This window comes from Agelaius tricolor, unplaced genomic scaffold (assembly GCF_023055355.1).
Source record: "Agelaius tricolor isolate 1412-34295 unplaced genomic scaffold, bAgeTri1.0.p SCAF_8, whole genome shotgun sequence".
Classification (NCBI taxonomy): domain Eukaryota; kingdom Metazoa; phylum Chordata; class Aves; order Passeriformes; family Icteridae; genus Agelaius; species Agelaius tricolor.
Window position 1 is genome coordinate 46,777,746 of NW_027269268.1, and position 16,783 is coordinate 46,794,528.

Below are 16,783 nucleotides of genomic sequence, written 5' to 3' on the forward strand. Positions count from 1 at the left end.
GCCCTCCAAAATCATGTCATTTAAATGGTCCTGATGACAGAAAAAATTTTAGGAGTTTGTACGACATGTAGCTTGAGAGGCATTGAAGTGCTCTGATTTTCAGAGTACTAGAGCATAACTCTTTCCAAAACACAAGATCTTGAAAATGGAAGATCCTTATTATTTTGAAAATTTTGGATGACAAAACTAAGATAACCGGTGTAAATATGTATCTTAAAAGTTAGGAAGGTTTTAATTTAAAAAAAAAAGATTAAATGGTGATACTATCAATCTAATTACAACATAGTAAAATATTTCTAATGACAACTGCAGTAACAAACTGTAGATAGTAGTAGTTCTTTGTAGTCAAGCATGTTTATTTCTTGGTTAGTCAAAAAAGTAAGTAGATGTTTAAGTCCCACAGCAGAATCTGCACAGTCTCCTGTCATGACTCAAAGGCCCTTGCATGAATGAGTCTGTACTAATAATTTCAAAATTTAGCTCAAAAGATAAGGAATTATCACAGAGTAGACACTGTATGCAAAGCAATTAAACTGTTATGCTTCATGTAACACTTAATAAATGGTTAAGCATTTAAGCACTGAATAAAGTGAACATCTTTAAGTATCCTGCTTTGCATCAATCTGAGCTGAAAACTTGGAATGGGTTGTTCATTTGTGGGTCATTACATGTGGAGTGGCCTTGACAAATGTTTACTCAGAGTAGTGGGCACAAAGTCACATGGGGGTAATGTTGCTGACATTTCTTCACAGAGTGCCTGCAGCTGATGGGTTTAAGAGCTATATTATCTTTGTACAGAGGGACCCATTTCAGCCAGCATTCCACCATGCTATTTTACTGGATAAAATGATAAACTTCATGTCAACCTGCATTTATAACTAAACCTGTATAAGGTTGCGCTGATTAGACTCAGACCACATGCACATTTAAAAGTATTTTTGGACTGAAAAAATGGTAAAGGCAAATTTTACTCAACTCTTGATATCTTCCAATAAGCATCTACCTCCAAGCTAGTCCCATTTATTTGTTACTATGCATAAAGAGAACTGCGTCAACAAATGCATTACAGTGGGATTCATCAGACCTACCCTAAATAGTTACTTCAGGAAAAGCCGTTGTACATTCTAAAACATTGTCAAAACAACTAGATTTGGTAAATTAATTCCATTTCATTGAACAGTGAGAATTCTGTGTTTCTTAATTTATTTACATCTTCTGAGAAAGTCAAATCCAGATATCTTGTCTACAAACCTAAAATTAAACAAAACTCCTTGATAAAACTGTTGTCCAATGCCAACTAGGTTCCAGACATGGCTTGGGGTCAGATATGGAACAGGCCAGGAGGTGCTCTCCAAAGACAGCTGGTAGATGACCAGTCTGCTTCTGACAGAAGGAGAACCTATCAATTGTTTTCAGTGCTGGAAAAAGGTCCTGTGCATCTTCTACTCAGTTGTAGAAAAAGAGGTATTTGGCATGGATTTTTGCATAACTGTAACTCTAAATTAAAAGGAAGAAGATAGAAAGACAGCTTTTAAGTGAAACAGTTTTTTAACAAAAACAAGTTTGGACAAAAGTAAGGATAAAATAAAGAATTTAAAAAGCAAAAGTAAGAATTAAACATTATAATATAAAAGTGGCCACAAAAAATTATTGAACTATGATGTGACTTTCATGACTGTGATCACTTTGGACAAATACAATAGGGATACTAGCTGTTATCTAAATGAACTGACATCTTAAAATGCATTTCACTTGCTACATAGTGAGAAGATCTACTTCCAGTAAATTACTATAGAGAAGACTACAAAAATAAGAGAGGTAAGAAAGGAATTTCCAGAAGGTTGGAAATGGGGCAAATACAAAAACTATAGGTAAAGCATAAAAACAGAGCTTTGTCAGTGTTGAACAGTTTTGACCACCTTAATACAAAGGCAGAAGCTGAGTTATAATGACTTAATGGCTGTGTACAGGAATTAGTTGTTGCACAGACCTCACTGTGTGTGGGAGGTTGTATTCTGTAAGGATATAATGAGATGCAATGATCAGATTTTTAGGTTTACATCACTCAACTTTACATCCTGCACAATAAGAAGCATTAATGATAAGCACTTTTTAATGTGGTTGCTCTGTTCAATGAAGAACTTTGACCTTACAAAATAAGTTTAGGAACAATGTATATATGGAGCACCTTTTCTTTTGCTTCCACACCAAGATTAAAACTGCTTGTTTTCCTTTCAGCTAAACATTTTTTCTAATCACACCACTTTACTCTGATTTACATAAGTTTTAGCTTCAAGAATCATTGGTCATTGCTGAATGCAAATAAGCACAGAATAAAATTATATTAGGTTTACACAACCCATCTTTCATCATTTTAAATGTTGACTTTTAAAATTTTCTGTAAAATCAGTCTGAAATACTCCTGTCGTTGACTGGCATCAAGTAGAACAGGGTCACTTTGTAAAAACCCATTCTCAGTGATGTAAATTATAGGGCTATTGTATGTATCCTAGAACAAGAGAGAGCAAAAGTTTTATTCAGAACAGATGTAAGAAAGCCCATAAAATCAGATGCATTACCCTCTATCTTTTCTAAGCTACAAACTAAAACTAGTTTTCATCAAATTGCACTGACCCTATTAACTTAATTTTCCATGAAGTGACCTTTTATGACTAACAATGGAAAAGCAAAACTGTGCAAATACCCATGAAGACAGTGAAATGACTTATTTTAATGAGAAGACTAAAATATCTTTCCTGCATTAGCATCTGCTTATTGTCACTGCTCCTTAACCCCTCGTACTGGCAGTCACCACATGTCTCCTTGCCAGGAGTAGATGTATGCCAGGAAAGCCTTACTGCTAGCATCAGAAAGATAATTTCTGGAGTTCAAAAGATGATATAACACTGGTGTGTCATTTCAAATAGTAAAACAGATATCAAATAAAAAGGTAATAGGAAAACACTAAGGCTCCTACTCTCTATAGCCAGTATGAAAAAATTAAATTACAAATCCCAAGGTGACTTGTTTATTTATATCTTGTACAATATCTTATGCCATCCAGATGGGCTCCTAAAAAATCTTCTGCAGAATTCATAGAGGTTCTATCAATCTGAGCTATTGACACAATTCCAAAATGTTTTCTCCAAATGTTACCACAACTGCATCAGGGTTTAGTAGTAGTTTTTACACATTAAAGCTGCCTTGTAAGCTCTGGTACCAATACTGGGGCAATACCTTTTAAACAACCACCTAAAGCAACATAAGGCCCATTAGTAATGATCATTCAATCTCCAAATGTTATGAAGCAATAATTGGATATTGATGTTGCCAATGATGCCTTCAGATTTCCAGTCACCTCTGTTTTTTGAGGATTAAGGCAAACCAAACTGATACAGGGAGCAGGATGCCATTTCCCAGGTCCATAATGGTTTTGTAGTAAGAATTGACTCCTGAAAATATTAAAGGAAACAAAAGGGGTTAATAATAACTTTGTGACATTTTAACACTTGAAGCAACCTCACTGCACATTTTCTCTATTATGAGATGCAAATATTTTCTCTCAAGTGCATGCTGACTACTGTTACAAGACCCTAGAGTTGGCAAAAATGCTCAGCACACAAAATCTTCCAACCAGGCACATGAAATGAGGACGCAAATTTTCAAAATAGATCAGTGGACAGCAACTCCCCAGGAAAAAACATAATTCTGATGGGTGCTGGTCACATGAAAATATAATCCTTTCATTTAAATGCCTGAATGGCAGCCTGACTGCATGTGCAAGATACAAGTGTGTTGGAAGAAGCCTGATGCTTGAGAGCCTTCCCAGGTAGATTTGTTCTAATGAAATCATTTTTCTCCTTGAGAACTGTCTTTTAAAAACTTCAGTGCCACACTCAGCAAGGTAACTAAGCTGATCTTATATGTTTTGAACTTTGTTAGCTGGATTAGCTGTTTCCTCCAGAATGTTCCATTCTCCATCACTGTGCCAGCATCAGGACAAAGATACTGTCACCGTATTCAACATTTTGCAATGGTGTGAGTTCAACATTTCACTCATTAGATCTATATTATATTTAAGGCTTTTCATCGGGTTCTACGAGCTTTTAGATGGAGTTTGAGGCACTGGTCTCTTTAGCCACCAGCCTGAATGGCTGGACAATAGCCTATCTGAGAAAGCATCTCTCACTCTTTACACTGCCACTGCTGCAGACTGCTCAGTCCTTCTGACTGCAAGAAGGAATTAGCTCACCTCTCTAAAAGCTCATGACTTCTAACCTTTCTTGTCCCCTCTTGCTAAGACAGAGATCAACTTTAATTTCCTGGATGTGTTGTTAAAGCTGGCCAGTACTGGTGATGTATTTCTAGAGGCTTAAAAGGAATTCACCTGCTGTACAGATTTAGCAGTGGCTGACATGAATAGGTTTCCTAAAGGACGACTTTTACACTGCTGAGAGGTCATTGTAAGTTTAAATATCAGGATACTTTAAGCTCTCAAATAGGCATTTTTAATTTTGCTTACATGCAAACACAACTGTATTGCTTTTAAACCTTCTGAAAACACTAGATATTGAAATACACATCATAAGCTCTGGTTCAAAGAGTATCAATTAGCTTGCTCTTTTACTTGAACTATCTGGTTTACCGCAGTAATTGGAAAAGGCCAACAGTGGCCTTGAATTATTATTTGTTAAGCTAAGAGGCTCCAGACAGGAATAGGTCTCTCTCATGCTGATGGAATGTAGAAATCAGGCAGTCTTTGCTTCAGAGACTTGGGCTAAATATACCAAAATGTTTAATAACCTCAGAAACCTAAATTTCATAAATTTATTGTGGGTTTTAGACTACCACATATCCTTAATAACACATAGATGCTTGTGAAATATCTATCCCAAGGCCTTGCTACATTGAAACATAGAACTGGGAAATGTCTACAAAAGTAGAAAACACAGCAAAAAGTAGGAGGAGGAAGATTAAATTGCAAAGGTTAATAAAAGGTATGCTTAGGAGGTTATGTATGGCTTAGATCATTATTCTTAACAGTTCCCGAACCACAGATTTTATTTAATCCAAAGCAGGAAATTTGTTCATACTTCTATTGTATATTCCTTGGTATTTTCAGCTTCAGCTTACTGTGTATTGATGTTTGAAAATGCCAACACAGAATGCCATACTATCTTCTTCTTAAAAGGACAGAATTAGACTTCAACTTAACCCAACTTCAAATGACTGATCTTAGGGATTCCTGCCAAATAGCTTTTTTAAGACAACATTTACTGCAGCAATCAATTATGAACCCCTGATTTAGACAGTGACTTCTTCTAAACAAACAGGTGTATACACATCCCTTAGCACAGCAAGACTCAATAAGATTGTTTACAAAGTAATTCACAATAAATCTCACATGTAGTTTGCTTTTCCTTGCAATGCAGCACCAGAAAAACTCATTAAATTCAGAGGAGATATGTGCCTGTGCCTGAGGATGCACCTATGCAAAAGAGAAAGGAATATACTAGAACTTAAATTTTGAAAAGCAAATTCTTGCATTTTGCAATAGCAATTAGCAGCAAATACAGGTTGATTCTCCAACTTTTGAATGGGCTTCTATTTGTCTTCAGAGGGACTGGGTGTGTATTAGCTCTCTGCTGATGAGACCACAAGGTTTACTACATAAGCTTAAACTGGGAAAAAAGAGCTCCTTTGCTGCTACAGGATCCTGTCCTCTCATATTCAGCCCCTACATAGAAGACACTAGCATTTCTCATCCTAATTTTCAGATTATGAACTATACAGTACCATTTATAACATCAAAGTGCAACCAGCTATAATTTATTTTTTACATCTCAATTAAACACCTATATTGGAAAAGATTTATGCCTTTTGTTAGAAAAGGAAGAGAAATAGGACTGCGTGCCTGAAAAATGTGAATGTCAAGTCAAATTTCCAGGTTGTCTCATACCTTCCAGAGTAGGCTGACTTAGTTTGTCTGGATGTATCTGTGAGTCAGGTAGAAGCAGAAATACAGAAGAAAACATTCTTCTGAGGAAGTGTGTATATAAGGTTTTTGTGGAGAAAACCCAAAATTTTGGGGTTACAGATATTAAGGAGCAGTTTGTCAGTAGAGAGTGAAGGATTGTCCTTTTCTCCTTTCTATCATCTTCTCTCCCCATTCTGATTCCCTACCTTCATGCTGAAGGGAGACATAACATCAAATTCTCACAGACTCAATATCCCCTTGCCTAAAACTTCTGTCTTCTTCTGCACTGACACCTAATGTTTAGCAGCTCACTTGTTCTTCTCAGGGCACTTTCTGGGGTAAAAATAATTGTACAAAAATACTTTAAAAACTGGGTGTAAGCTTTAAGCTAAAGCCTGACACATCTTAGGAACAATACATCTACAACACCTATGCTTTAAAAGACCCTACCTCCACCAAGTCAGAAACAGAATGGTTTTAAAGGTTTTCAAATGTCCTACATCTTAGGTGTGAAATTGGTAGTGAATCAGTTGGTGTGAATGATTTTATTTGAAAGGACATTGCTTTAAGCTTTCTAATTCTTCACATGCTCTTTGCAAAAATGTTTATATAGAAGATGATGGCCTTTCCATGCTATGCAGTTACAATTGCTTCAACAGATCACTGCACAGGAGAAGTGAACTCCTGCCTAATGAAAGTTGGCCTACTTGGAGTTCTGCCAATGCCCTTTCGTTAAATGTAAAGTTCATAATATTAATCAGGCAACTGCTTATACTGGGGATCAAGTGAACATTTTCTGAAATTACAGCTGAGTTTTGTCAAAATGTTAGCTTTCCTTACCAACTGCATTCAGAATGTCTGCTTGCTATCTCCCATTCTGACAACTAAATAACAAAGCCCATTCAGTAGGCAGCTTGCTGAGGTTTTACAGTGCCTGCAGCCCCAGCTGAAGGAATATCAGTACAGGAAAGAAACCACAACTACTCAGCCAAATTTAAATTCAACACACCACAAAAAGCATTCTGAGGGAAAGACAAGCTGTGCCAGTGAAAGTGGGCCATGTATTGTAAATTTTGGTGGCAAAGAAAAAGCTTCAATTCAAGCCTCTCTGGGATACTGGCACATGTATCTGGCATGCTCTGCAGGGAAAAATAGCTGGTTGGTCTGTTTACAGCAGATTTACCAGCCCCTCTTTTCTGAAATCTTGAAACAAAGGCTCCTCCACTCTCTGGTGAAAACCTTGATCTGCAGGATGCAGAGGACAGACTGCTGGCTACTGAACAGCCAAGCTCTACATGACCAAAATTCTGCAGAAAAAGATTGCTTCTGCTGGTACCACCCTAGCACACATAAGGATAACCTGAAGAGTATTTTCTAAGAAGTCCTATCCTTTGTAGCCTTCCATCTTTGCAGTCTCCAAACCAGAAGAAAGTAATTGCCAAGGCAAATACTGCCCTAGAAGTATAAAGATATATATCTTCTTGGTTGAACCAAGATGCAGAGGAGTAGGAAGCAGAATTGAGATTCAGAAGTTCATTCAAATATACTTTTCTTTTTTTCCTCTATGGAATATTATCCTCCCAGCATACAAGAAATCTCAGCCAGCTTGTTTGATTCTCCCATTGTTTCTGGTTCAGCTTCAGTTGCTTTTATTCTTCACAATGCTCTTTATTCCTTCTTTTTTCCATTCCCTCTGTTTTGCAGGCACAACTGCCCTTTCCTGTCTTTTCCTAGCAAGTGACCTTAAGCTGTCTCCCAGTCCACACCGATGGAATTAAAATAAATTAAGGAGAAGTGAAACAAATTTTATATCTGACTTCTAGCAATCTGACCAGTTTATTTATGTGCTGTATCCCTTTACACACTGCCTGCTGAGACTCATGTGAAAACTCATCTTTTCAGAGCTTCTGTTTGCCAGAGAATTAAGCATACTTCCTATCAGTCTGAAGAATCCTCTCTAATATGCTAAAGAAAAATGTCTGGGAAAAGTATGTCCCTTAATGCAAAATAGTCAATGTGAAGTTCAGCACATTGGAGTATACTGATAAGCTATCTAAATGCACTTGCCAAATGAGATAACTTGTCTATTGTAAGCCATCCAAAAATATTCTCATGGCTAGGATCCCAGTAAGTATAAACATTCTGATGAAGCAAAATGATTTAGAGCTACAATTAAAAAAACTGGAGTAAGCAAAAAGATACATAGGAAACATAATAATAATCCTATCCCAAAAGATTGTGCTATCCGAGGGGATCTAGAATATTAATTAGTAAGTTGTTGCAAACCTATAAAAAATCATCCTATAATTACTCTGAAAAAAGTTGCAATTTCAAAGCTACACTGCAGAATAGCATACTGGATTAATTATGCCAGACTGCAGCAATAACCTTGAATTAAAGCTGCAACCTTCTATTTTTAAGAAACAATTGCCTTTCTGGTTGATGAAACCTGTCGTCCCATCAGGTAACAGACGTGACCAGGAAAGAGAAAAGCAATAATGAGTCAATCCAAGCTGTTTGATACATTTCAAATCTTCCTCCCACAGAGTGTAGCTGCCACAAGCTACATCACCAGTCTGGTTCTTGAAAACTCGATCTCCTCCCTGATGAGTGAATATGTCCCAGACATTAGGGCCCTTTCCATCTGCATTCCAGCCTTCTGCTTGAAAAACAAAACTTGGTCATTACACTTTTGACACCAAAAGACATATGTTGCAAGTAAATAATTTATCACAAAGTAGGTGCAAATCCCATGGGCAAATTGAGACGTATTCTCTACCCACTCCTTATATTATTTAAAGTAACTGGGAACTTTCAAGCATTAATATACATTTGCATTAGGTTTTGCATTTATTCATATTTTTACTTGCTGCTAATTATTTGAAAATTATGTTTTAAAAAAACATTCAGACTTCTAACACTCTTCATACTTCCTTAGCCAAAAATCAGATGTTTTCCACTCTTGAGATATTACAGGTTTTCACAAAGGGCATTTTCTAATGCAACTTCCATCCATAAATGTAAAAGATCAGTCCATATCAAAGAAAGCCTTTAGGGTATGAGAAATACATCCAACAAATAGGCACTTATGGCTTTCAGGATGTCCTTTGAAAATCTTGACAGTTTGTTAAAAAGAAAGGAATGCCATTATGAGCCATGGCCCTAGGCATAGACAAGCTGAATTAATAACACAGCTCTAAAAAACTTCAGCTTTTTGTTTAGCCAGACATTCACAGAAATTAATTTCGAATGTTCAAAAGCACTGCACCATTTTCCCCAAAGTTTCAGAGTTTTAGGATATTTCTTCACAATTCTAAAATTGAGATACACAGATTACCATTAAAATATTCAAAGTTTAGCTGTTGTCTGAGATCTAACAACATATAATATTTAATTTGAATAAATGCACCTCTCTTCATTAGAAGTTTCCTGAGCCATGCTGTAATTGAGGCAAACATTACTTTTTTTTTTGTGGAGAGATCTGTAAACTTAGTTTCCACTGTAAACCCCTGTAAAGTGTGATTTAATCATTAAATTGCAATTAACCTCAAAATGGCCAACCTCATTTGCCACCAAGATTTTTCAGAGTCCCAGTGAATGCACTGTTCCAGGGTTATTCTTTAAAAACTAAAATGACATTGTGTGTTAAAATTATGTATAAATTAAATATCAGTTGGGTTATAAGATTAATAACTATATAATAGCTACATATCAATCCTCAATAAAAGTGTTTTAATAATCAATTAGTAGCATAGAAATTAGAGATGGAGAAGAACTATTAGGAGGTCATTGAGTCCATCCCCTGCCAATGCAAGATTGCTCCCTTAAGTATATTCAGTACTTAATATACATCTGTCTTATTAAATCTAAGTTTAATGCAAGGTTAAGCATATTGAAGACACTTAATTTAAAGCTTTACTAAAATCTGTAATATCACTTCCATAACCTAGCTTTTTGGAGATCATTGTCACATTTCATGGTCTTTACAGAATTTTATTGCAGCACACGAACACCCATACATCTACATTTGGTTGGTCAGTAAATTAAATTTTACATGGGACAACCTTCAGAGTAGGTCAAATTTTAGATCCAGACAATTTGAGTTTTTCTTAATCTCAGATTTTATTATAGACTTGGTGCTCTGTATGCTCCTCAGAAAAACACAATACTGCTAGTTTTCTATATCCTGCTTCAAATTTCAAACATGCCTGCTGAAATAAATAGTCATCTGAGAGAAGTGCAGGAAATAACAAATAACAGTAATTCTTTGATGGTACCTAGAGTTTTGAAGCCTTTAAGAGCAGGCTTCCTGCACCATATTGATTTGATAGTGCTCTTTTTTCAGTAGGGCTGGAGTGAAGGGCAGAAACAGGTGCCATAACAGGCAGTTAACACACCTTCAGTTAAGAATCATCATCCAGAGCAGAGGCTGAATGATCCCTCTTTTTTGTCTGCCTTCCTCCAGCAAAGGCAGTGGGTAGGAGGAGAAGAAGCATTTGATTTTTAGCAGAGACTAACAGTACTACCCCAGTGGTCATTAGCCACTGCAAAGCCCTGATGGGGCTGGAGCAAACAGACCCACCTTCAAGCATTCCTGACACTGTTCAGAGAGACTTCTCTGTACAGCATCGTGCGTCTGAGCCACCTGATGGAGTGTAGGAAGGAATCCAGCCGAGGCAACAGAAAGCTCTAGATACACTAGCACATCCTGCTGAGCCACAATTAGTCTGCAGAGAGCTCTGCTCCTCCGCTTCAAGGAACCAAGCTTGCGCCTCTGAGCTTGCTCAGAAACTTCCATGCCACACAGCACTCCATAGTGTAGGCAATAACTGGAGTTTTAGTGAGCTTTGGGGCCAGGAAAGAACAGTGATGAGGAACTGATTTTACACTCAAAATGTGTGAATTGGATACCAAATCAGCACGTGACATGCCATCAAATGAATAATCTAAATTATTATGATACATGTTTCCATACTCTGCAATTATTACAACAGAAAGAAATGCAATGCTTTTCCAACTTGTGAAGCTCCTAAAGCAGGAATATTATTGATAAGAGTATATAAGTTTTCATGTACTTTTCCAAGTACACTTTTCCTCTAACTCAGCTGTCCTTTAACCTTTGGGAGTGAAAATTTCTTGACCTGGTCTCTGATGAAAAAGTGTAATTCTGTTTGAATTAATGCAGTTCCATTATTTGGCATATGAAAGAGGTGAAAAAAACCACTTTTACCATTACAAGAATTTTTTTGCAACTTTTCCTCAAGAAAAAAAAAATCAAGCAGAGAGTTAGAATTTAGCATAGAAATGGCCCTCAGTAAGAAGAAGTGCTTTTGAATGTTCTGGTGCAAATTGATTTTGATTTGACTGAGTCATGAACCTTTGAAATCTGCACTTTGAGCATGCAGAGTACAATTGGTATGATTTTTTAGCGCTTTGAAATATACAGAGTGGAGAAGGTTGTGCTGTGCATAAATACATAGCTGACAGTAAAAAATAAAGTAGCCTGTCAGCTCGTGCCTCTTCCACTGTGTATCTTGTGAGATGCACAGCAACTGAGTTTGGACTCTACAAGAACTATTGCTTCAATCATTCTGTCTCTAAGTCGGAAGCTGCACAGCCTCTGAAGCTTTCAGGAGAAGGAATTCCCTGTTGAGTTTCTTACTTCTGCAGGAAAAGGGTCATTTGAGTAGTGTCTAGACCATATTATAGATTTTTTTTTTATGTTTTCCCCACTCAGAAGCCTTAAGAAAGTTCATTAAAAATACATTAAGAGAACATTAAAGTTGCACATCTAGCCACTCAAAAGGCAGGAAATTATAATGCACACACAATTCACATTTTAAAAATTAGTTAGAAGAGCTATGTGCATTGCAGGACTCGAGTTAGAATCTGGCCCAGAATATTGATTCCCTGGGAACTGCGAGCTGTGCAGTCTATTAGGTGAACTGAGCTCGTTAAAAGGTACTGAGCATGGGCAAGTACTCTCAATTTCAGCAATAACCAAGAACTAAAGGCTACATCCTCAAAGACAATTTAGGATCTACAACTCCCATTTAGGTACTGAAATCAATGGGAGTTAAGTGTCTGTATGCTGCAGGGTATAATATGAGAAAATCAGGTCTGTATGTATTTTGAAGGTTTATAAAGACAGATTAATGAAGGGATAAAGTTTGGAGGGGTTATGGCTGCAGGTGTCTCTGTGTTTACGTGTTTACATTTCCTAATCTGCAACATATTTTCATATTGTGCTGGGCAAATCCCTTCATCAGTCCCTCTATTCAGCTGGGATCATGACACATGTCCCTGGGGGACATCCCCCACAAGTCCAACTGTTAACCTCTCAGTTCATTGTTTTTCATAATCTTTGGAGAAGAATTTCTAACTGAAGGCTTCTTGTGAGTACTGATGTCTGATGAGGCAGTTCTCCCACCCAGTTTCAAAATAGCCAAGAGCAATCTACTTGAACTAGCTCTACAGAAACAATATACCCAATAAGTAGATGAAAAAATTACTCGTGACTGCTTCCTCCTCTCCTCACCCCTCTCCCCCCAATAACTAGCTCCATTTCTATTACCTAGCTATGTTTCTCAGATTTGAAACGTCTTCTACCTTCTTCTTACTCCTCAAGTCAGAAGTGTTTGAACAGAAGTGCTACATGGATTTGCATCAGAAGTAGTGTCTACATAACAAGGCAAAGATCAAACACTCTCCTTCCTGGGTCCAGGCTTTTTGTTCACTTAAAACTTCTTTAACACTTTGATAACTAAAATTTGACACCTTCAATTTGATATGCTGCTGTAGCTGCACCCCAAGCAAATCCAACTGGAAAAGCAATATCCTCCAGCACTGTCTGCAGAGGACAGGTGAATACACAGCATTATATGTGCTGTGGAGATGTTGGTTTCATTTGCAGACAACACTCCCTGGCTTGATCAGTCTTCCACTTTTTACAAGCAGATCCTATATGGAAGACAAAAATAAACCCTGTGCAGCTTCACACACTGAAGGGTAAGACATGCACTTTGCATATCTTGGGATTAAAGTGGAGAGGTTCAGCTACCAGTAAAAGTGGAAAAGGCAGCAGTGGAAAGACTAGGGTGGTCACGGTAAAAAGGCTCCTCCTAATACAAAGAATTAATATGCAAAGCAGATCCCTCTTTCCCTTCACTTGCCTCTCACCTACCCATACTTTGTGGACCCTCTATTCAATATAAGTCCTTTAGCCATCAGGCAAAAAATAATTTCCACCAGTAAGTGTCAAAACCAGCAGTCCCTCTTCTTTTCTCGCATCAAATTTTTTTTTCTCTTCCAACACCAAAAAAATGTGCCTGCAGTAGCTGAAAAAGGATATTTTAGCCATTACATGTTTTGCAATGGAAACCAATGAGTAGATGAGCAAGATTTGTATGGGAGAAGAGACAGAACAGCTATCTTTCTCCTTCTTTAAAACCCCGTGGATGCTCATTTTTTTAGAGCAGCAATGACAACCTTATGGCATGTGTGCCAGAATCAGCATCTGCAAAACAGCCCTCAGGTCTCTTCCTCTACCTTCTGTCAATGTTGTTACTGCTCTCCTGTCAGCAGACTGAAAAGGGAGCAGCAGCAGGAGGAGAGTCAGGTAACAAGTGGGATGGGTTGAAAGTAGTTTACTGTCCCTCTCCAGGAAACTGCAACACCTGGCACACTAGATGGCACTACTGCAATTTTTAATTTTTTTTATTTTTTTTAACTTACTGGTGCTTTTCCCCCATTTTTTGTGACACTACACCCACACTACTTTTGCCAAGGTCAGTATGGGCACATATTGGACTGCTGTAATATATCACTGCCATTCTTCTTCTTTACTCCACTTAACTCTCTTGACTGAGATCTTTCTAGGTGAGGACCTGCTTCTGCAAAGCATTACACAAGTAACTCACATTTCCTCTGATAATGAAAATAAGAACCCTTACTATGCATAGGAAAGCCACTAAGACAGTCAATGCACATACTTTTGCCAAGAATGCACACAATAAAAGAATCAGCTTCTTAGAAAAAAAATAAATTCCTTTGTAGAGACACAGGGAAGCTGATTTAATTCCAAAATGAGTATTGCAGAACCAGACAGTGCAGATGCAATGCAAAATAATTTGGGCTTTCACAGTAGGCATATATTTCCTCAAGTGTCTTTCATAGGAAAGGTAAAAGCCCCTTGAATACAAAGGAACAAAGGGGAAATGAGGCACAACATACTAATTTGTTCCCAAAACACATGCTGACACATAGTCTAGGCAAAAATACATATCCTTCATGTGTATTACACAGGTGATCAAAACCTGATAAAATGAACTAATCAGTGTTCTCTTGTTGATGCTGAATATTCAGGCTTTCATCTGCAAGATAAGGACAGTTACCAGTAAAACTCACCAGGGCCACCTTAAATTATGATTAATAAGTATTAATGGACCAGAGTAATAATGCTTATTTTTTACATCATTAAATGTTACTGGTAGGCACCTTTGAAAATGTAAGTAACATTAAATTTTTCCCTGAGAATAACACAATTCAATTTCACAGGAGATATAATAAAAATGTAACTCAATAATAGGGGGAGAGGGGCAGACAGGATTAACAATAAAAATCCAATAAAAAGTTTTCTAAAAAGGCTTAAGCATAAAAACAAGGCTAAAAAGTGTCCCTGCTGATTCCCTATCAGGAATCAACAGAGATGGGTTTTGAGAGAGATTGAGTAGGAGAAAAATATTCCATAAGCAGTCTGGGGGAGAGTGAACAAAATTTGCCTCAGAGGTTAAGACAGATTCACAGTAATGAGATACCAGCTTATGTCAGGTAAGTAGGCAGATTCTGAAAGATGCAGGGCTTCTAAAATTCAGAGAAGCTGCACTGATAGCAACTAAGATGAAACATTTCTGGCAACCCAGATTCTACATTTGTGATCCCACTTCTGGTTGTATTTCTGAATTCATAAGCCACTCCTTACTGCAGTGGTGTGGCATAAAATTACGTCTTCCTTAGGCCCTCTGCATGGCTTCAAGGATGCACTCACCTTCTTACTCTGATAATTTTTCCTGCAGTATGTGCCTGCTATTTTCCCTATATCTAACAAAATTTTCCCTATATCTAACAAATAATCTGGCCCCAGTGTAAATTTCACTATTTCACTGTCCCATACTTTTTTTCAATCCATATACCTATATAAAACTTAAAGAGAACTCTTAAACTCTATCTAGAGGCAATATTTCCCAGACTATATTTAAGGCCTTTACATTTGCACTGGCCCAGATGTAACCAAATGAGCTCAAGGCAAGTATGCATAAGAAAAAACAAACAGCATCCAAATGTATTTGGACAAAGATATCTTTGTCAAATCAATAAAAAGCAGGGGCAATCAGCCCTGATAATACAGGTTAGCTACTAACTTAACAAAATGTGAGATATTTTACAAAGGTGAAAGAATAGATTTTGGTGTTGGACTTCAATTCATGTAGGGTTAATTATTATCAGAAGAATTGCATCTTGTCAAAAGATTTTCCTGACTGAATGGTGTTTCCTATTATAAATATCCTATTCCTATTATTAATCGTATTTACTATGGAGTTTAGAAATTAAATTTTGAAGGGATGGTGAAAATTAAAATCTTGTTCCTGAAATTTTACACCATGCATGGACCAGTAGAAAGATATACCTTCTTTGGAAGTAAGACTCCATGTCTCTGAAACAGCCAAAGACAGAAGTTCATATCTTCTGTGGGTTCTCTTTGTAATTGCTACTCATAAATTTAGCTTCTCTCTCTGGCAACATAATAGAGCAGCTATTGAGAAACAAATTTACTAAAACACTTTGAAGTCTGCCAGACAATCTTGATTTTTTAAATAGTAATACAAAATTAATGAATAGAGAGCAGAAGATATACTGTCATATGTCTGACTTTTCACCATATACTGTATTCTTTAAGGTATTTTAGCACTGGGCTTTAGCAAGGTGTTCTCAGTTAAGTTATGGAGACCCCATACTGTCTTACACTGTGGCTGCAGTAGAGAACTCATAACTCTGATTCTTCAAATTCAGCCTTAATTAGAACCTCTCCTGGATTGTTGATTAGCCTTTCTTCTCCCATCACCAGTGTGTCAAAATTCTGTTCCCAAACTTAAATCAAATTGGAAATGAACTATCATGTTGACTGAAATGAAGGGTGATGACAAACAATGAAGGGTAATGATAAACAATAACTTTGAAGGGAGGCATTTAGTGCAGTACACAAAGATTAGTATTACTTCTGATCACATTTAATAGCTTCAATAATGAGCTGGAAGAGGGAGTAAATGGTACATTAATGAAATCTGCAGATCTATTAAACTAGGAGGAGCTGAGCACACTGCTGAAAATAGAGAAATAATTCAAGGGTTCTTGGGAAGATTAGAAACACCAGCAGAATATTGCAATGAGATTCCATTTAGAAAACAGATGAATAATATTTTGGTAAAAAATCAACAGATGGTAACAGGTAAAAATCTGGAGAGCTGTAATGCTGGAAGAGATTTAAAATTAAGAACATCAGGAAAACTAGGCAGGAATCTGCAACTGAGCAGTAGATATAAACTGTGAAATTTGGGCAAAACTATTAAAGAATAAGTAAACAAATAATGACTCATCTTAAAGCAGCTCTACAACCATCAGTTCTCTTCTGTGTACAGCATGGGCACTGGAAAAACAGACAATCAGTCAGATGGTTAGTGATTTTACAGCTATGGAACCTTTTCCTGGAAGATAACTTAAAAATAAGCCATTCATATAACAGTGTTGTCC

At 37.0% G+C, this 16,783-nt stretch overlaps 1 protein-coding gene across 1 annotated transcript in view; it reads right to left on the bottom strand.

The window, feature by feature from the left end:
* Positions 1-2,495: 2,495 nt before the first annotated feature.
* Positions 2,496-16,783, bottom strand: part of LOC139592660 (cytosolic beta-glucosidase-like) — a 31,990-nt gene continuing 17,702 nt past the window's right edge. The window contains exons 2-4 of the mRNA XM_071432728.1: positions 12,755-12,827; positions 8,409-8,636; positions 2,496-2,509 (exon numbers count right to left, since the gene is read on the bottom strand). Coding sequence (XP_071288829.1) covers positions 2,496-2,509; positions 8,409-8,636; positions 12,755-12,827 — 315 coding nt within the window. The remainder of the gene's footprint in view (positions 2,510-8,408; positions 8,637-12,754; positions 12,828-16,783) is intronic.